The sequence below is a fragment of the Erithacus rubecula genome (genome assembly GCF_903797595.1).
Source record: "Erithacus rubecula genome assembly, chromosome: 19".
NCBI classification, from domain to species: domain Eukaryota; kingdom Metazoa; phylum Chordata; class Aves; order Passeriformes; family Muscicapidae; genus Erithacus; species Erithacus rubecula.
In genome coordinates, this window is record NC_136671.1 from 6,646,085 (window position 1) to 6,666,943 (window position 20,859).

The window sequence follows — 20,859 nt, forward strand, 5'->3', positions numbered from 1 at the left end:
ATATTAGGATGATGAAATAAGTTGGAAGCCTTGCAGTTACTCTGTACAGAGATTTATTACCTGCATGTTACAGGAGTGATATTCTGATGCAGTTAAAAAGCAAAAGTAGTTTGTGCAAAGTCTCTCAGGAGTTAAGGTGAGCCCTCTCTTGGACTGCAGTCTCCATGGGCAGCAGGTGCCTGGCTGCCCTCGTTGGCCTCTGGGCTGATGCCATCCTCCCCCTGAGCCCTGCAGGCTGCTGCTGTGGCCTGGCTGGCAGCAGGGGCTGCTGCTGAGCTGCCGTTGGTGTACTCCACCCTCTCAAAGAAGATCAGTAACTCGCAGTGCCTGGTCTGCGGGAACAGATCCACAGCCATGGCTCTCACGGGCCGGAACGAGGCTCCTTTCACCCTGTTGGAAGGGGCCCGGCACAGGCTTGGTGGGGAAGGGGAAAAAAGGCAGGAAGAAATGTGTTAGTATTTTAGTGTACTCAGCACTGCTGCTCTTCTCAGAGAGGATTTTCTTCCCCAGGCCTCAATTCCATGACAGGCCTATTTACTACCCCAAATATTTCTATTATGACTTGTGTATCAGGCAATACCATTCCATGCCAGCTGCTGCAGCTCCCAGCTGTTTCTGGTGAAAGGTAAGCCTCAAGCAACATGGCTTGCAAATAAGAATCCAGCAATGGTCCACCCTCCTCAAAAACCAGTTTTCTGACCACATTTAGTAAGTCAACTTAATGCAAGAAACACTCACTCCACAAAGTTATTCATTGCAGCTCTGGGATTGCAAGAGACATAGATGAGCTTCTTCAGGTGTTCAGCTCTTCTAAGGGCAAGAATTACCTTGGAATCTAGATGACCAAAACCACAACAGCAGAGTGACAGATTATACTCAGCATTAACAAAACTGCTGCAATCTTGCTCCAAACTGTGTCTGAAGCCTTCACTTAATTTATCCTAGTGGTGGTTTCTTTGGCTTCCCACCCAATATCCTTTAAGAGAACAGACTTAAACCCTCTCTGGTAAACTTACGCAGGCCTGCTCGTGGTGGGTCTACAATCGTGATCACGTTCTGAGGAGCTAAAACATTCATTAGAGAAGGAACAATATCTTCTGCCTTCCCACAATAAAATTCAATATTACTCAGCTCTGTAAGAAAAAGAAAAAAAGCTGTCTGAGTGCTTGTCTAGTCAAAGCAGCTTCCAGTTCTTCACCTTGGATATTAAGTTTTGATGCCTCAGAAACTCCAAATTGTTTCATCTACTCTGGAAACAGTGTAATCACTGCAATCACTGTTAACTTCAGATGATTTAAACAACAATAATTTGAGCCATTTTCTGTTATCTAGGCTAAAACAAAAGGCCATGCACACCGGCTGTGTTAATGTTTTCTTTAAGAGGATTGCTGTGGTTTTGTCTCATTTTTACACTGAAAAAAATGCTTTACTTCTAAAATTTCAAAGAAAGCTGTTCAACTGGAAAATTGATCTCCTAGGCTAGCAAGGTATTTGTTTTCAAGAGCGATTAAGTGTTTAAACGGGACAAGATCACTATCAACACCATGTAATTCCAGGCTGCTTAGATAAGGTAAAGAACAACTGGCTGTGCTAGAACTACTCCTTACTAAACACCCTCAGTATTTCAGCTAAACTCACCATTAATCTGGGCGTTTGCTTTGGCATCCTGCACAGCTTCTTGGCAGAGCTCAATTCCAATTACCTTCTTCACTCTCTGTAGAATCAAAGGAAAAAGATCCCTTTGTGGTCTGTATGTGTGAATTTAACCATTTTTCCTAGCATCAGCAATTAACAGGGACTTTGACTCCTACCTAGGCTGCTCAACACAAGGGTGAGTTTTCATAATAATGTGGTAAAGCAGCTGCAGGCAGCTCAATTACAAATTAATTCAAAAAATGAAGATATAATCTGTTGCATTTCACATACATTAGGTATTTTCTTCCCTTGTAGCCACAGTTAAAAATAGGTAAAAAGTAGCTTCTATCCAGGAATATAAAAATTGCTAACCTTTGCTAAAGAAATCCCAATGGTTCCTGTCCCACAACAGATGTCCAGCACGGTGCTCTCTTGGCTCAGTTGTGCCCACTCCCCAATGGCAGTGTACAACACTTCTGCAGCTTGTGTGTTCACCTGGGGAATTAAATTTCCAATAGATCTACTTCTTCATAAACAGTACACGTTTTAATGAGTCTTAGTAAAGCATGTTTTCTTGTTTCTAAAAATCAAATCATTATTTGTTAAAAACACATTTTAAAATGTTGGAAGAGAAGAGATAAGTTTTGGAAAAGCAAACAAAAATTAATAATACAATACTCCTGAACTGTATTACTGCATGCTTAGTGTTACAAAAGGCTGCCATGAAAGAGGAGAAAATTTACAATGAACTAATAAATAGAAAAAGTTGTCTTTACTGTGCTCCCATCAAGTTTACAGTCATTTACTGCTTTTACAACCAAATGTAACACTTCCTGCTATTTAATCACACCAAATATATAAAAGGTAAATTTCTATGTATCTAACATCTTGTTCCACAGCATTAGTCAAGCTCAAGAGCATTCATGCAGATCCAGTTAAATGAGCAGCTTCACATCATCCTTACTTGAAAAAATGCATGAGGAGAAATTCTAAATTTTAGGCCAAGGAGTTCTTCATATATGTACTTATCACCAGCCACATGCTCCAAAGGCAAGTCTTCTATATTGGGAGATTTCCTGGGGGTAGGGGAGGATCAGGGAGAAAACACAGAGAAGGAGAAACAAAACCAAAAAAAAGAAGAAAAACATGTTTGTTACAATCTCTATCAAAGCTGTAATCATGCTAAAAACCATAGTGCTACACCCTAAGCAGTAACATCTATCATCTGCTCTTGGCCATTAATTTATCAGTGTGCAAGCACCTCCACCATCTCCAGATGAAGATGGTGTGAGCCTTGTGCTCTATGGAGGATTGGGAGATGGAAAAATTCACATAAATAGGGAAGAAAGGCAGAAGTTATTTGATAATAAACATTAATCTACTGCAGTAAACACTTCTACAGCTTGACAACTAGCAATGGCCAGTGGGTTCACCCACTGAAACTCTTGCTGCCTTTATCCAGAGAATGGGAAATTTCAGGAGTCTCTTGTGGAAAAGGTGAAGAACTTACAAATTAGTAATAACTTGCTACTTCTATGAAGTAGACAAAACAATGCTATGAAACTTGCAAACACCAAAAATCCAGCAACCACCAAAATCCCCCAAAGCAAAGTCAACTCCCTCACCTCTGTCCTTCCTCCACAAAGTACAGGGAAGTAACACCACTGCTCTTTCCCATCCCTTCTGTGAAGTATTTTGCCAGAGAGATTTTCAGGTCAGCTAGCTCTTCTTTACTCAATTTCTGAAGTTTTCATGTTAAAGAAGAGAGAATAATCACTTTAGTGACTTCAAGCTATGACTTAGTATATGCTTTACATAAGAATATTACTTGTTCATTTCCATGTATCAGATTAGTCTAAATAGAATTAGAGCAGTGAAGCAAGGTAAACCACACCAAATAATTATTCTATTTCTCTTGTGCATGCACAATCCATAACATCAAACTTGAGCTGCAGAGTGAGTGTGGGCTGCCCTTGAGGCACGGGGTGGAATACCTGGGGATTGAAATAAGCGATTGCCATGACGTGGCCGCTGCGGCTGGTGCGCACCGTGAGCTGTTTCCAGTGCCCTTCGTAGGTTTCGGGGCTGTACACGCTGTAAGGGGTTGACCTGCAATTGGCACAAGCTCGTTACTTACACACAGAATTCTTGCCTTGTGTAGCATTCAACAGTCTGTTGGATCAAGAGAATCGTAACTATGTGAAATGATGGGAAAAAATGCTGAGTGCAAAACAGGGTATGCTGATTGGTCAAAGAAATAATGATTTCCAACTAAAATAGTGATGGAGTGTCTCCTAAAGCAAAATAATCTGGCCCTCCTCACAATCCTCTTACCCGTTTTAATGCATGCAAAATTACAGAGGCAAGAGGCAGCTTCTCACTGCATTCAGAGAATGACTTAACTTTTATAATGCTTTCATTAGCTTCTCTGCTTCATACCAAGTTAAATCTTCCATCTTCATGATTCTTCTGAGGTTTCCATTTTTGTGAATTTAACTGCCTTTTTAAAGAATGCATCCCTTTTTCTAAAAAAGTACTCTTGCTTAAATGTGCAACTTTTGGTTTATTCCTTTCTGTAGGATGATTCTTCTCCTCATCCAAGGAAGCAAAGGACCTTGGTTAATTAATTGTTCCTTTCAGAAGTGTTTTTCTGAGTGCTTCTGTACAGTTAGTGGAAGAAGCTCCTGAGTAACACTTTTTACTGTAGACTTACACATTCCATTGCTTGCAATGCAGCTGTGTTCAGCTGGGACCTGTCCCCCATCTCTGAGCACCTGAGCAGGAGCAAGGGAAAAATTCCCCATGATCCAGGCACAAAGAATCACTCAAATTTGAGACTGGCAGATCTTAAAGCTCAGAACAAACACTAATTAAATTTACAAATACTTTTGATTAAGATATCAAAACCTTTATGGATAACTCATTTTACTTATGCTCACCTTATGTAGTCTTGGAAAGCTTTTACTACTTTTTTGGCAATAGCAGGAATGTGAATAGTATCAAATGGCTCCACTACAGCACATGTACCACCCTTATATTTGCCAAGACGACAACCCACAGTTTTGTCTTCTTGATTTACACCAATCCCAATCAAGAACTCACATTTGTTGCGATATCCAGTCTAGATTTAAAATAAAGTTATGTAAGATATTTACACAGCATTAATTTGTACATACCAAGTTTCTTCTGAAACAAATCCCATGTGGTTTAATGCAATTTGAAAATGGACACAGGACGTTTAGCTGACATGGAAGATACTCCATGTGTGTGAACTAACAGTAATAATGAAAAGGTATTAATAAATCTTATTATTTAAAAAGAAAAATATTGCCTCTATTGAGGAATATATTAGCTTACAACAAAGACTTGCAAGGACAGCATATTCATTTTAGTGTTATAATAACCAGTTATCAATTTTTCTGCTTTCTGTTAATATTTCCTCTCAGGATTTACATGAAAGGCAACAACATCTAAAATTCATCTTTTATTACAAGATGAAGTCAAATACTCAGTTTGTCCACTGTCTCTCAGGACCAAATAATGAATGTAACCCTCAGCTCATTAACCCTGTTCCACTTTACCTGAGATTACATTACCTGCAAGGGTGATGCTTTCACTCCCTCCACTGGGCAACATAATTTATTAAACTTCTGCTTCTGCAGGAACAACCAGGGTAATAAAGCTCTGTTGTTATTTCCTATTTCCCTGCCCAAATCAGAAACAAAAAAGTGTACAGCATACATTTAGAAAAACTGAGGTCAAGAGTTGCACAAGACTTCTTTTTTTGTATAGGGCACGAAAAATAATCACATTTGGAACACTCTGGAAGAGTGCATCTTCCAGAATTTTTTAACAGGCAAACCCTCTCCAACTTCATAAGAGCTGTAACCTGAAAAAATAAGGGCTAAATGTAGTTATAATGGCTATATACTGGATTTATCAACATACCCATGCATGATACTTAATGCCAGTTTTATCCAAGGCAAGAGACAGAAGCGATACTTTGATCTCCAAAGACCAGGCATAAAATTCTGAGGGGATTTTAAAAGAGAACGTCTTAGACAAATTACTAGTAGTAACTTGTCATCTCTACAGATTGATTCTCTATTGTCCTGTGACAAGCCCATTTTTTAATAGGCATAAACATCCTTCTGCTTATGGAACAATAGACTTTAAAACCAATTTCCCTTCATTAAGCAATCTTTTGAAGGTGACCAAGAACATCAACAGCAAGTTTTGACAGATGGAACAGCTTTTAGGCTGTAGCATCGGAGATTATCTCGTAATTACTTTGACAGGGGATCCAAGTTTTCACCTACCTCTAACTCCCTTCAGTTTAGAGGTACCAACTGGTGTGAATTTAGCTATATCCCATCACAAGGCCAAGTCTTGTACACATTACGTTACAAACAGGAATTACTTTGTCAGCCTCTGCAGCACTTGTTCGCACTCCTGCTTCTTCTGGGCCAGCTGCTCCTCGTAGGGCACGTTCCAGAGCGGGGTCACCACATCCGCGATCCGCTTGCTCAGGGGCTCCTCTCCGCTGGGAGCCGCGCGTTTCGCCTCTCCCTGCTCCGAATCCTCTTCTTGCTTCCTCTTCTTGGCGATGGGGTCGGCTTTGGGCTTGGCCAGGCGCACGCTGAGGTGGCGGCTCTTCCAGAGCGCGCCGTGCAGCACCCGCATGGCCTTGTCCCGCTCCTCCTCGCTCTTGAACGTCACGAAGGCGAACGTCTGCTTCCCGAAGAGTTTTATCTTGTGCGGACTGAGCCCGTACTTGGCAAGGAACTTTTTCACATCGTTAAACCCAATGTATTTGGGCAGGTTCTGTATCTCTACTTTATAGATCTCGGAGGTGAACAAGTCTCCTTTAATGTATCTGTACACGTCGGGGCTCTCCGCGGGGTCTTCCCCGGCCCGGCTGTCGGGCTCAGCCCCATCTCCAGCCTCCGCCGCGGCAGCCGTGGCGCGCTCGGGGTCGCAGCGCTCGCCCTCCTCCGCCATGGTCCCGCCGGCCCCTCAGCCACCCGCGCGCCTCGCGGGGCGGGGCCGGAGCCTCACGGACGGGCCGCTGCGAGGAGAGCGATGGCGGAGGAACGATCTTGGTGTTTCTTAAACGCTGCCCCTCAGCGCTGCCGCTCCTCGCGCCCGAGAGCACCTGCGACCCTTGAACCCATTAAAAACAGAAGCTCACACATCACGCTTTCCCTCGCGCGGGCGCCATCTTGGGCCGGGACGCGCGCGGCCGCCGCCATGGCGCGGGGGCTGATGGGAAAAGCGCCCGGGAAACGGGACAACAAAAGCGCTTCTCGGGGCGCGGGAGGGGCCGCGCCGGCGGGCGGTACCGGGAGCCGGTGACAGGGCCGGTACCGGGCCGGCTGCGGCGGCCCGTGGGGGGATCGGTGTGACGGGGCCGGGCCGGGCGGTGCTCTGCCCGCTCCGGGGGCGGGGCTGGAGCGCGGGTCCGGGGGGAGCGGGTGTTTCCCATGGAGCCTCGCGGCGGCGCGGCGCGGGCTGCGGGAATGAGGTAAAGGCGGGCGGGGCGCGCGGCAGGAAGCGGCGAGCGGAGCGCGGCGACCGGGCCCATGGCGGACACCGTGGTGAGGGGCGGCCGCGGGCCGGCGGCCGGGCCGGGAACGGCGGGGGGGACAGGGCGGCACCGAGGGCCGGGGCGGGAGAGTCACGGAAACAGGTGGGGCCCGGGCGGGGGGAGCCGCGGTCGGGCAGGGCCCGGGGTGGGGGGGGGAGGGGGGCACGGACGCTGGGCCTTGCTGGGAGCTGGAGCGGCCGCGCCCGCGGGGCCGGGGCTTTGCGGCCGCTCCGGACACGTGTGGCCGCCTGGGCCGGCCCCTCCAGCCGCCTTGGCCATTTGCCGGCGTGAGGGAGCCCGAGCCACCCGGGATCTTCCTCTCGTCCTTCTCCCCGTTTCCCTCCTTTCTTTTCCCGCCCCTCCCGCGGCCCGCTGGCCGAACCCCTCGTGCCGCACGCTCCCCACGTGCTTCATATCGCGGCAGGGCGGGATCGTGTCGTGATAGCGGGATCCACGTTCTCGCATGTGGCTGCTGTGAAATGTGCATTTCTCATGCTCTGTGTAATTAATTGCTCAGGCGCAGAACGCATGATGAATTGCCGTGCGGGATGTGCTGCTTACACAGATGGATACAATGTGTAAAAGTTTAGTTAACATTTCTTTTCCCGTTTTTTGGAAACAGATGTGACGTAATGCCTTTCTCGCATTTTTTTTTTCCTTGCTGGAACACTGGCGACATAAAACTGGCGATAGCTTGTGTGACGTTGTTGATACAACTAGTTTTTATTTTGCATCATTTTTTACCGAATTTTCCCTACCCGCTATTTTTTCTTTTGTTTACTATTTAGTAAAAATAGACTGCTTTATTTCTGTTGCTTTATGCACACGTGGTGTATACTTGCCTTGTAAAGGACATTGTGAATAGAATCTGTAAGAATGGACTCTTCCATTTGTAAAGTAAAAATATTATTTAAATGTCTTCTACGTGTAGACTGTTTTTCCTTTCTGTTACTCAAGCAGCAACAAAAAAAAAACCCCGAACCCAAATCAGTTCCCTTGACCTGAGATAGCTGTTCTGTGGCTTTGTTAAACTTGCATATGAATCTCCCTCCTAGTCTTGTGTGCTGAGTGCTTCTTAACAGTCCATATGTATGAAGTACTGGAGATGGTTATCATTTACTTACTAGTCACACAGTAAAAACCATTCTTAAGTTAACGAATGCTCTGACAGATTCTTAAACAACTTAGGTAGGAAGTATTATTTTGGCCATTTACCTCTAACCTGAAGTTCCTTGAGGAGTGTTGCAGCTGTGCCTCAAAATATCTTTGTGTTGATTGTGGATGATTAAAATACATAAGAAAGAATAATGAACTCAGGATGCAATGTGTCCCTTAAACTGGGTTAGGATGTTGTGTGGGTATTTTTCTAATTTTTCCATTAACAACGGGTCATTAGGAACTAGGAAATAATAAAGAGTTTAGTAGCATGAAACACATTACATAGGAAAAATTGTTGAAGAAACTGTTTTTCCATAACCAAGAGCTATTACTCCAAGGCCAAGCCTCTGCACAATTAATGAGTGGTAGTATTAAAGCACCTAGCCCTGCATGAGCACCTTTTTGTTTCTTAGTGTAACTGTATATTGACATGGCAGTCATTTGTTTTCAGGTATAATCATATTTCTTTACTGCTACAGGGTATTTCAGTTACTAAGATCTGGTTGCTGAAAAGTCATGAATGTTTTAAACACAAGTGTGAGTACTTCAAGGTTGGCTGAAGCAAATGTAGTAAGTTTGTGTTTGTTTTTTTTTTCTCCTCAGGAAGTACATGAGGAGCATGATACTTCTACTGAAAATGCAGATGATTCTAACCACGATCCTCAGTTTGAGCCTATAGTTTCTCTTCCAGAGCAAGAAATAAAAACTCTGGAAGAGGATGAGGAAGAACTCTTTAAGATGTGAGTAGTGTATTTCTCACTATTATCTGAATATTCATTAGGCTTCAACTTAACAGTGTTTATAAAAAGCTGCATAACTTGCAGCAATCTGTGTGAAGGGATGTTCTGGCTTGGTTGGTCTGCACTGTGATGGCAGAGATTAAGTGGGGGGTGATTGATGTTGCCCCAAGAAAATGAAGTCTGGAACCATAGAAGGGAGCTGATAGTATGAATCTGGCTTTAGCATTGTTTGCACAAAAGAAAACAACAACTTAGGTAATAATTACTGAAGTAGTGATCACAGAATGTGGAACAAGTGTCTTGGGAGGAAGGAAATGAGATGTACATGGTGTTGCTGCCATGCATCCCTGGGTAAGGGGATGTATTATTTCAGTACAAGGTACTGAAATAATAAAAGCAACAACTGCAGTACAATATTGGGGCATTTGTGGCAGTTCCTGTCTGTAGTCTTCAACACAGTTTATCCTTAGATTATGCTTATTGTCAGATCAGGATGGCTTGATCTGTCTGAAGAAAAATGTAGTTTAAAGGCTTAGGAAGCATTTTGAATTTGATCCCTGATGTGCTTGCTTTAAATAGGTTAAAAAATTCTGCTTTTACTTAATCACAGAATGGTATTGCTCATCTGGAAGAGAGATTTGAGTTCTCCTTGTACAGATTCTGATAATAACTAAAGTGATGGTCAGTTTCTGACAGGTAATGTGGTGAACTTTGGCTATAGCAAAACCTATTAATTAGCTACCTGCATTTAAAAGGTTGCCTACATCAAATATGTTTATCATCCCTTTAAGAGTGCCCAGAACCTGTTGAATTTTAGTACAGTTATTACATAATTCCTAATATTTTATAATTATATTTTAATTTATCATATCAGTTTCTGAATGTGTATATTGAAGTAGAACAGGGGATCTTATTAAAATAATTGTTCTCTTCTTTTAAAAAGAGGTTGTGATTTAAGAAATGTTTTAATAGATGTGGGCTAATTAAATTTTCTCTTCTCCAAGGCGAGCGAAGCTCTTCCGGTTCGCATCTGAGAATGACCTTCCAGAATGGAAAGAACGAGGAACTGGTGATGTCAAACTCCTGAAACACAAGGAGAAGGGAACAATTCGCCTCCTCATGCGGAGGGATAAAACCCTAAAGATCTGTGCAAACCATTACAGTATGTTACACATTGCTGTACTTATTCTTGGTTTTAAAGATAAGCTTGTAGAATTGAAGTGTGGTTGTCTTTTGCTCTGCATATAAGGTTAGAGGCATCAAGAGCCATGAGAAGTTATTTTTATTAATGGAAGGAAGCTGGAGGTTTTTTTTCTTCAGTCTGATAGTGCTGTAAGACTAACTAAAGTCACTTGAAAATTTAGTTGTGATATACAGGCATTATGTGATTGCTTCCAGTGTGTGTGTGTGCTTTATTTTAATGATTATTGGAGTGTGGAACACATAGGCCTTAATACTATTTGGAATAAGAATTTAACATATGTTGGGTTGCTTTTGTTGAAGAGTGAGAAAAAACATGATGTAATAATTTACTACTTTGAGCTAAATGTTTAATTTTCCAAAACTAATCCTTAACCATCAGAAAACAGAGACTGAGGTGCTAAGCAAATCTGAGTCTGCCTTTCTCTGCTTGTGAAATAAACTGAAATGAATGTGTTATATTGGGCTGACTCATTAAAAAAATCCTCTTTGAATTTAGAAAACCATGAAAGGGCAGACAGACTTGAAAGTCAGCACAACTTGCAACAAGTAGACCAGTTTGGTGGTACTTTGCTTGTTTGGTGATACTCACATGTGAGGAGTCTGTAGTGTTCAGTGGAGTTAAACTACATTTAGGTAACTTGAACTTAGAAGTAGCTTAATGCAAACCTCAATGCCACCAACCAGCAGGAATAAACCTTTTGTTTAACGAAATAAATGTTGCACATAGCAAAGCAGAATTGATAAATTTATAGTATTTGTGTTCAAAGTTGTTTGTTCTTTTCCTGGAAAAGCTGCTCTCCATATAGATTGGTTTATTGAATTTATGCTGACTCACAGTCAGACAAAAGAACTCTCTTCATTTTTGCAAAGCATTGAATGGAGCAAAATGTATTTTCATCTGTTAGATGAATGATAGATGTTAAAAATGCAGGGAAGAGAGTAGACTTCAGATTTCTCCTGAGCTAGACAGGGCCCAAGGAGATAAAAAGCCCTGCTTACACTTTGCATGTCTGTAATGTAAAAAGTCTTAAGATACTGTGGGATGTAACATTTCAACCTCTCCAGTCAGTCAGGTGAAGTAAATGTAGTGTTTTGGAGGGACAGGGCCCCATTTATTGGGAGGGAACAGATTGAAAAGATGCTATGTTCACTTTGCTGCACTTCACAATTCTGTAATATCTTGTACAGCTTTAAACTGATTTACTGGGAGTGGTAATTAACCTGATGACAAATTGAAGGAATAGTGCTTTTTCAAATTAATTCTGGTAGTAGTTTTGGTGTGCAGAAGAAGAATGAGTGTTGTTTGTCTGTTTGGATGCCTTTTTCTCCTGAATAATTTGGTTGTATTTCAGAGCTGTGCTCAGTGACTGCATCTCTTAGTATCACAGTCATCTGTTTTAAGCAAAAAATTAATCCAACTCTTTTTCCTAACAACAGTGAATCCAGCATCCTCTCACACAGCAGTGGCCTTATAATTTTATTTGACAATGTAAGAAAAAAGATACAACCACCACTGTCTTGTATTTATCCCAGAGTAATTCTGTGTCAAGTGCTTTACATAAGCATCACAGCCCCTTGTCACTGGGATTGATGGAGGCTGGTGTGGAAAACATTTGCTGTTGTGCTCTGTACATCTTGTAATGCTTTCCTTTCAGTCACACCCTTAATGGAGCTGAAGCCTAACGCTGGGAGCGACAGGGCCTGGGTCTGGAACACACATGCTGACTTTGCAGATGAGAGCCCCAAGCCTGAACTCCTGGCAATCCGATTTCTAAATGCAGAGAGTGAGTGGACTGGCACTGAACTTACACTGATTGTGAACTCTTATGTTACCCTGCTTGTCTAAATGCTGCTCTAAGCCGTTGTTGGAGATGTGCTGTATCTCACCCCTGCATGGTAGTGTTAGCTAATTAATCCTTTATCTGAGAGAATTCTGTTAATCACTTCACTATCTGTTGACAAACAGTGTGGTAATTAGGGCTGCAGTAATATTTGTAATGTCTGCCCTAGGCACTTTTTTAACCTAAGCCATTTCATGAAAGTGCAATGCCAATTAGAATAAAACTAAAGACAGTTAGGAGACTCACAGCTTACTTTCATGTAATTCAGGTGCTCAGTTGTAATTAAGATTACATTTTTGCATTAGGAACAAGGAAATCCTGACCTGATATTTCTGGTCCATCTGCATTAGCAGAACATCTGGGTTGGTTTTTCTTTATTTAATGAAATATGTAGCATCTTCTTTGTTTTGATTAAATGGAACTCTTAGTGAAAAATGCTAGTCAGACCCATCATACTAGTTGGTGGGGTTTTCTGGAGTGACACTGAGTGCCAGAAAAGTAACTCTAATAATGGATCAGCTAGGATTACATCAAAGAAGTGTTTGGAGGCAGAGGAGGGTGATGTTGGTTTGTTTTGTTGCTGGTTTGGGGATTTTTTTGAAGAAGAATAATGAAAGTCTTGCATTTCTTGCTTTACAATTTGCCACACAAGTTTAGTGTTGTAGCCTCCTTTTCTCCTTACATACTAGATGGATCATAAAGTGGTTGTATATTTTAAAACTTGATGGATTTGACTATGTCAGGAAAGAACGTGGTATATCTTGCCTTTTTGCTTTGCCTTAAGTCTCCAGTGTAATTTTGTGCAGGCAAATAAGCCTTTCTGGTCCACCTGCTTAGTGCTTGCTTCATGATCAAGTAGGAAATGAAAGGGTAGCTATTTGCTCATCTCTGAAAAGTCTTTCCCTCTTTCTGGTAGAGGCTGTTCAGATTATTGAATGTTCTGTCTTGAGGGAGTAGTCCTTTCTTCCTGCTTTCCCTTTGCAGTACTGACTAAGCAGATGACAGGTGAACAGACCTAAGTTTGTCCTTCAGGTGTCTCTCCTGTTTGATATCCTTGAAAAGGAATGGATACAAACATATCCTGGACTAGCTACAAAGTGCTTTGAGAATTCCTCTAGGGCAACAGTGACCTCCTGTGGTCAGCCACACTAGCCAGGGATACTGGGCTAGTACCACCTTCGTCCTTCTAGTGTCAGGAAGCTCCTTGCCCAGTCTCTTGTTGCTTGTATTACTTGTGTAGAGACATTATTGGAATTTGATCAGCTGCTTGGAATGGTTGTTGAATTAATTGGTGGCTTAGACCAGAATGTTGTGAAGACTGTGCATTGTTGGCTCTTGCAGTGAGGAGTAGCCCTTGGGTACAGAGTCTGAATGCTGCAATGGTGAAACTGGCATTATCTTCCTTTGCTGATTCTAGGAACCCTCAGTTATGGCCAGGTTGTGGAAGACTCTTAGGATGTAACATAGCTGACAAGGATAGCAGTTCAAAGCTAATCTTCACTCTTTTGCATACAGATAGTTGTATTAGCAGTCTCTGACATCATATTCCTATTCCTTTAGGCTACAGACAGCTGAGAGTTGCAATAACTACAAAACAGCTCCTGCTGGCATTACATTTTGAATATTTTGCAAAATAGGCTGCTTAAGTAAACTTGCTGAAGAAGATGAATTGCTTTGCACAAAAATGTGATTGAAGAATTTTGCATCTTGTATGATTATTCCATAAGTCCGTAAAAATTTTGTTTACACTGAGCTTCTCCTGGGGTATTTTCTTCAAGATTTAAAGTATTCAATGTTGTGAGGCGGTAAAAGTAATGAAAAAATATTTTATCTTCACTGAAACAGATGCACAGAAATTCAAGGCAAAATTTGAAGAATGCAGGAATGAAGTAGGCAAGAAAGCAAAAAAAGGTAAGGCAGTCTCAGTGTACTCAGCCACATCCCTGAGCTGTGTGAGTGGTTCCAGTACCCTGGAGTGTTGTGTTCCAGCAGACTCACTCTGTGCTGAACTGCAGCCTTCAGTTCAGGTGCTTTTCTGTCTGCGAGAGTAAGAGCTCACAGGAGTGACGATGGCCTTCCTTCCTGTGGAAGGCTGTTACAGTTGCTGTTGGGACATGGCTGTTGTGGAAATGGTGCCAAGGAGATACTTAGGGCTTGTAGTAAACAAATTAACTGTAAACACTGCAACCACAGTGCCCTTCCTTCCTTCCTTCCAGGTCCCTTTCCCAAATTTTGCCAATGTATAATCATGGAGGCATAGTATTTCATGTGTTTTGTAGTTGTTAGTGTGTGTGAGTTGTTCACAAGTCTCTAATATATTATTGCACCTTCCTTTAGAATTGCCATTGTGATGAGGTATCTCACCATGTAAATAAAAGAAACATTTCTGTCTTTCTTAAGTACAGACTACAGTGGTCTGCAATCAGCATTCTTCCAGATATTTATGTTGGAGTTTTCCACTTCTAGGAATTCCTGTGTTCCAATTTCAAACTGGGGAACTTGACCTTGCTTTTTTTTGGTTAAGATGACAAGAAACTCAAGGCTTGTCTGGATACTTTATTGGTAGCAGCACAGCTGGCCAGAGGTTACACACTCCTCAGTCCCTGTGATTAAGCCCTCGTGTAGTGGTTAACAGATACAAGTGGTGTTTCTTGAATTCTGACATCTGAAGTAATTACCAGAGGAAAAGAAATGGAATGAGTCACTCCATTGGTCAGTGAAGAATATCTTTATTTTTGTCCAATACCAGCTGTCTCTTCCAACCCCCTTCACCCTCTGCTTCTTTACTCTAACAGGAAAATCCATTACTGCCTGTATGTAATACTTTTCCTAACCAATCTTTTAGCAGGCACAGACAAAAATGATAGTGCTGATAAAGTTGCTGAAAAACTAGAAGAGCTTTCTGTAAAGGAAGAGAGCAGAGAATCTGAGAAGAAAGAGACCAAGGAGGAAACTGAAGAAAAGCAATAAAATCATCCTGGGCCTTGCAGTTTTTCCTTTACTTTTTCCTTTTTTTTTTTCTTTTTTCTATTTTTTTTGTAGGTTTGTTTTTTTTTGGGTTTTTTTGGTTGGTTGGGGTTTTTTGTAGGGTTGTTTTGGTTTTTTTTTGTTTAGTTTTGTTTTTGTTTTGTTTTGGGTTTTTTTGTTTTTCTTTTCTTTTTTACAAGGGACTTTATATGGAACTGAATTCAACATTCACATTGATTTTTCTAAGCTTTTGCCCTTTGGAAGGTGTCTTCAGAAAAATTCATTCCCCAGTCATGAAGATGTACTGTGCTAACTTTCTTTTCCATAGTGGAAACACTTATTTATAGTCATCCTAAAGAGTGAATAAAAGAATTAAAAAAACTTGAAAACAGCATCAGGGGACAGAACTGAGTTTTCTGTACACTGTAAAGGCTTATGAATACACTTGTTTAATTGAGCTGCATATCATACCTGTGGATTAAGTAGGTTAACAGACTTTGTCAGCAGGGAAGATCAGGATTGCATTTGTGTTTCTTATATGGCTTCTAAACTGTAATCTAACAGACCTTTCTCACCTGCTGCTGTGTGTACCTGAGCAGGGAATGTGCTGTGCTTGAAAAGCAGGGGACTTCTGGAATCAGGCAGTATGAGCATTCCTGGCACACTGCTGCTGCTGATCCATCAGACAGTGAAAATGAAGGTGGGGCACAAAATTGATGTCAGATTTGAGAAGCATTTTCTCTCCCAAAATGAAATCTGTGCTTCCCCCCACCTCAAATTTGTTAATAGTGCAAAGGCTTGATTCTAGCAGAAAGTTCCTGCTGCTGTTCCAGATCTTCCACAGTGCTGCTTGCTGGCTGAAGGCAGCAGCAGCCTGTTATGCTGAGGTGTGTGCAAAGGAATCTGAGCTCTGTGAGTACCTTGCTGTGAGATTGCCCTTGCCAGCATATTGTTGTAGTCTCAAGAATGTATAGCTCTAAAATATGTAAGCTTTTTTTTTTTCCCAGGGATTTGGAGCTCATGTTTTTACAAACTGGAGGAGTTTTGAATTTCTCAGATGTTTGATATGGAGGCTGTCCCTCTTGGAGAGCAGCAGGCTAGAATTCACTTTGGAATAGTTAATTATGGTGCACATGCTTGAGGGACACCCTCCTTGCAAGAATGGGCAACTTGGTCAAATCTCTTCCCTGCAAATGTTTTTTGTTTATCCAATTGCAAAGTAGGGCTAGAGAGTAAGAAAAAACTGTAGTAAGCAATAAAATCAACACAATTAAGTCTGATAGATAAATTGAATTTTGTTGTTAAACACTAATTCAAGGATTGTGTTAGGATAGAGATTAAATTTTATAGTAGTTTCCAAAATAATTATGAAAACTGGACAAAACTTCCTAAACTGTAAGACTGAATGATGTTAACATGATCTATTTGTCTTCATAGAGGCTTTTAATTCAGTCAAGTTCTGTAGTCTACATAAGAAAAATATATTTTTAAAAAATAAATCATGTCTTTCTTCTTAGCACTGCCTTTTGATGCTACAGTGAATGAGTGTTAAATCTAGAACTGTAATTAAGGTACTCACTTCATTCAAACAAAATAATTCCTTTGGTGTTTTGCACATTTCCCTTCAACTACAGCAGATATCAAAAGTCTGTTAATTAACAAAGATGGTTGAAAGGCAAGATAAAATGCTCTTTAGTGTTTCTGGTTTGGAAATAACAAGACAAAGCTATTTTGAAGTATTTAACATTTGAATGTAAAAGCCAAATCTTTATCCATGAATCACTGTAAATTATCTGATAATGTCAAACTGTGTCTCAATTGATAGAAATTACTTAAAAATTTCAAAATAAACTTAAATTTTCATTTAAAGGATTTGCCTTTTATTTTGAGAACTCTTACTGGGAATGCATTTTTAGTCTGCAGTGGCAAAGTGATGAAGGCAGCAAAATGGATGAGTTGCATTTCATTGTCAAATGTACAGAAGAGGGGGGGCAGCACCTGAATGACTTAATTTGTCTTAATATTAGTTATTGATGACTCCTGCTTAATGTTATTATCTTCTCTTCTTCCCCTTTTACTTCAGCATACTTAAATGACTTCAAGACATTTCCATTCCTGTTTAGGTTAACTGACCTGTGTTTACAGTTCATGGATAGCAACCATCCTTGCAAGTCTGCATTCTCAAAGAGCAAAGTTGAGAGACCACTCAGTAAAATAATTGCTCTGGGTAACATTTGGCTGAAGAATGTTTTAGTCCTCTAAACTAAACGATGGCCCTTCAATATTCTGGTCACTTTAGCTGTTCTACACATTAAAAAGCAGTAAGTATTTTTAAAATTATCTCGGAAGTAAGGCTTGTTTTTTTTGTGCAAGTCAGTCTAATTATTAGACTTCCCTATAGGTAAAGTAGACTACCAAGTGAAAATTTTTTAAAAGTTCTAATCCATTTTTTATGAAGAAAGAAAATACAACAGGGTTAATAAAGTGCTAAAGTCTGAAATTTGTACAAATTTTCTACTTGGTTCGGGTTTAGAAAGCTGCTCTATAGACAGGCTTAGAGATTCAGCCTTTGGTGGTATCAATGGTTTTGTGTGTATGTGCTGAATGGATGAATGTCTGAAGACTCCTAAGTGATGACTTCAAATTAAAAATTGTTAAATTTTGACAAGGATCAAAATAGTATCTTAACAGTTAGTTCAGGTCTTAAAGAAGTCTACTTATTATAGAAATTAATTCAAACTAGTTCTCTGTAGATCTCATGTTAATTATTTTGAAGACTACACTAATCTGTTGGGGTTTTTTCCTCCAAGAATAAATTTGTATTAGTAACACAAAATATCTCATTCACAAATTGCAAACGCTCCCAATTTGTTGTGTTTTAACACTAAATGTAATTTTTTTCCCTGTATAATAAGGTAGCTTGTATCAAATACAAGTTCAGTGATACCAAACCTTAGAAAATTAAAATTCTTCTCAACACTATGCAGATAGGAGAATGTTGTAAATTCTGCATTCCTTTACATAACTCAGTGAAAAATTTGTTACTGGAAATTTTTCTCTAAAAAAGAGACTTGGAGTACAGGAAACTCAGCTTGACACCTTAGTAATATTAAATTGCACCTATTTGTGTAGAAATGGAGACAGTGGAGATTACATTATAAACTGCCCTACTGGTTTTTAATCTGTACAAATTGTCATTGGCTTTCAGGGCTGAGCCCTTAAACAGTGGGTGATCATTTCAACAACCCAGACCTCTCCAGTTAATTTCCCATTGCTGTCTTTATTTATGCCCTCTTGTTCCCAGGACACCCATCTGTCCTGGCTGCTCCAGGTTGTTCCTAGCAAGGTGTATTTTCTGAGGCATCCATGGCAAGCCATTGTTTTAATTCTGATTAGCCAAACTAATTTCAGAGTGTTTTTACATTGCTGGGGTCAAGTTTAAACATAAACTAGTTCAGTGAAATGAGGTGTGTATAAAGGATTTTATTTTATTTTATGATGTTGTATTTAGGATCTACCTTAAAGGTCTTCCTAATTAGATTTTGCTATAATTACTCTTTAAAATAGAAAGAAGAGGAATTACCAGTTTTTTACCAATCTTAACTAAATCTTTAACAATGTATCATTTCAGCGTAAGGAGCTAAGAAAAACTGCAACAGATTAGAATTATTTTGCTTGAGGAAGAAAAGTTTGAAGTAATGAGCTGTAGAGTGGATTCTACATGTAAGTGATTTCTCAGACTAGTTCATGTGAGAACAAGGTGCTTCTCAAGTAAGCAACTTGTGCAAGTAAGAATAAGGAAATAAATCTTGAGGTTGTGAAAACAGACAAGCACAGGAGCAAAAATCTTCCTTATGTTTAAGAGGTGAGTAGTGTTAGTATCTACAGCTAAGTATCAGATATACAACCACTATATTTTTATAATATGCAAATATAGATATGGAATCTTTGTCCACTTAAAGTCACTTTAGACACCAACCACTGACTTAAGACCACTGACTGTTCATATTTTTAAGACTTACCAAACTACTTTGTTGTAGGCTCCTAGTGAAAATGCACCTACATCAGATCCATAAATAGATTACATTTTTAGAAATGCACTTTAAGTATTGAGGGTGCAGGTAATATTTGTGGGTTGTTTTTTCTGTAACACCACTATGATGTTTTAAGTACAAAGAAACTGCTAGCACAAATCTGGTTTAGATGCTGCATGTAGCACATTTATTTTGTGGAAGGTGTTTGACAACTGCAAATATTTCATCAACTTTACAGTCTTAAACATGTTTCCAACTTTTGAAATGGAACAGTCCAGCTTGTTGTCTATCAGTCTTGACTCTACAAATTTACATCAGCTGATTCACTGTATTGTAAATATGAACTGCTGTATCAAGATGTGTAATTTGCTTAAAACCTAAGAGATAAGCTAATGGTGTTCTGAGCTCTTGCCTATTCATGTTGAGCTGGCTGGCCTTGTTTCAAGTAGTTTAAATTTCATCATTTTCTATTTTTTTTTTTTCATAAAAGCAATTATGGCTATTGTAAACATCAACAAAGATGGATTGGGCATTAAAATGACTGAATTATTTTGTATGCTTGGAGGATATATCTCAAGACTATTCTAACAGGTATAATTAAAGTTATAGTGCTTCATATAAATACTGCTTATCAGTTTTAACATCTTGTTTGCTGGTTTATGAGCATTGTTGGCTTGCAGAGTTTCAGCAGAATCATTTAGAGTGATATTTCATTTAAAAGAGGAGAATTGCACTTAACTAATGGTTTTAAACAGGATGGTTAGTGAATCTTTAAAACTGCTTGGAGGCCTACCTCATTCTGATGCAAGTAGTTTTTTGTGAGGATCATTTAGGAATCAGTCTGCAGAGTTACCAGAGTCTTGTAGTAAATGCAACTTGACATGCCCCACCACTGCTGTTAGGAAATACACTAGATCTGTTCTTGGCAAATGCTATCCCATGAAAAATATCTATTGGAATAATCTAGAAAATTGTCATAAATCTGTTAAGGCTACTGAGAAATCATCATTAGGCAATAATTTCTTGATTTATCTGGCAAGAAATTAACAACTATATGAAAATTGTCTTATTGAAGTTCCAGTGGGTAACTTACTAGTTCTGGCTTGTACCCAGAACTGTCTGGCCCTTGCTTGGACTTTTGGCAGCACTGCAGCACAAAATGATCCAGGTGCCTCTGTTCAGAGCACTGTAAATTTGAGGGGAAAAAAGAGTTTTTATTAAACAACGAACTGGTGATCCTTGGGAGTTCTCCCAATGACCCTGAATACTTTGCAGGTCACCAGTAATACATGGGCTGGCCAGTACATTTGTTGAGGTAAGAAAATGCAGTAAGAAAAGCATTGTTATTGTGGTCACTGTTTAATGGCAACAGAAAATTTGAGCTAGGAGCTGATTTGCAAATGACCAATAAAATATTCCAGGGATTTTCAATACTTTCAAGTGTGCAAAATAAGATAATTTTCTTAATCACGTAGCTAAGATTTCCAGCTAAAATTAGTGCTGTGACTTGATATGAAAATTGCATGGCTTTCAGGCTTTCTTGATTCTTGCTCTGTGAGTTTCCTTTCATCTCACCAGCTCTGAGAGGGGTACCCTGTCATGTGGCTCCCACACAGCTTCTGTGGTTGGCCCTTCCTCTTTTGGGGTAAAACCTCAGAGTAAAATCTTGCAAGAAAACATGCAATTACTAGCCA

At 40.3% G+C, this 20,859-nt stretch overlaps 2 protein-coding genes across 3 annotated transcripts; one reads left to right on the plus strand and one right to left on the minus strand.

The window, feature by feature from the left end:
* Window positions 1–42: 42 nt before the first annotated feature.
* On the minus strand, window positions 43–7,044 carry TRMT2A (tRNA methyltransferase 2 homolog A). Its single transcript, XM_079322653.1, has 11 exons — window positions 6,056–7,044; window positions 5,232–5,340; window positions 4,575–4,756; window positions 3,630–3,744; window positions 3,261–3,376; window positions 2,600–2,711; window positions 2,008–2,130; window positions 1,639–1,714; window positions 1,017–1,133; window positions 739–835; window positions 43–414 (listed from the first exon to the last, which is right to left on the minus strand). Exons 1-11 carry the CDS (start codon window positions 6,634–6,636, stop codon window positions 132–134), a joined length of 1,911 nt encoding a protein of 636 aa, XP_079178779.1. The 5' UTR covers window positions 6,637–7,044; the 3' UTR covers window positions 43–131.
* A 53-nt stretch (window positions 7,045–7,097) lies between these two features.
* Window positions 7,098–17,427, plus strand: RANBP1 (RAN binding protein 1). Of its 2 annotated transcripts, none has more exons than XM_079322655.1 (6): window positions 7,098–7,232; window positions 8,984–9,120; window positions 10,125–10,282; window positions 11,979–12,107; window positions 14,010–14,075; window positions 17,255–17,427. In XM_079322655.1, exons 1-6 carry the CDS (start codon window positions 7,218–7,220, stop codon window positions 17,257–17,259), a joined length of 510 nt encoding a protein of 169 aa, XP_079178781.1. In that variant the 5' UTR covers window positions 7,098–7,217; the 3' UTR covers window positions 17,260–17,427. The 2 variants fall into 2 exon arrangements, with proteins under 2 accessions (XP_079178781.1, XP_079178780.1); XM_079322654.1 differs by lacking the exon at window positions 17,255–17,427 and adding an exon at window positions 15,010–17,000.
* Window positions 17,428–20,859: the final 3,432 nt, after the last annotated feature.

Coding starts and splice junctions, on each gene's coding strand:
- TRMT2A (XM_079322653.1), bottom strand. CDS start 6,636: ATGGCGGAGGAGGGCGAGCGCTGCGACCCCGAGCGCGCCACGGCTGCC. Junction 3,377..3,629: donor TCGCTTATTTCAATCCCCAG/GTATTCCACCCC, acceptor TGAAAACTTCAG/AAATTGAGTAAAGAAGAGCT. Junction 836..1,016: donor CCCACCACGAGCAGGCCTGC/GTAAGTTTACCA, acceptor TTGGTCATCTAG/ATTCCAAGGTAATTCTTGCC.
- RANBP1 (XM_079322654.1), top strand. Junction 9,121..10,124: donor GAGGAAGAACTCTTTAAGAT/GTGAGTAGTGTA, acceptor CTCTTCTCCAAG/GCGAGCGAAGCTCTTCCGGT. Junction 14,076..15,009: donor AGGCAAGAAAGCAAAAAAAG/GTAAGGCAGTCT, acceptor CCAATCTTTTAG/CAGGCACAGACAAAAATGAT.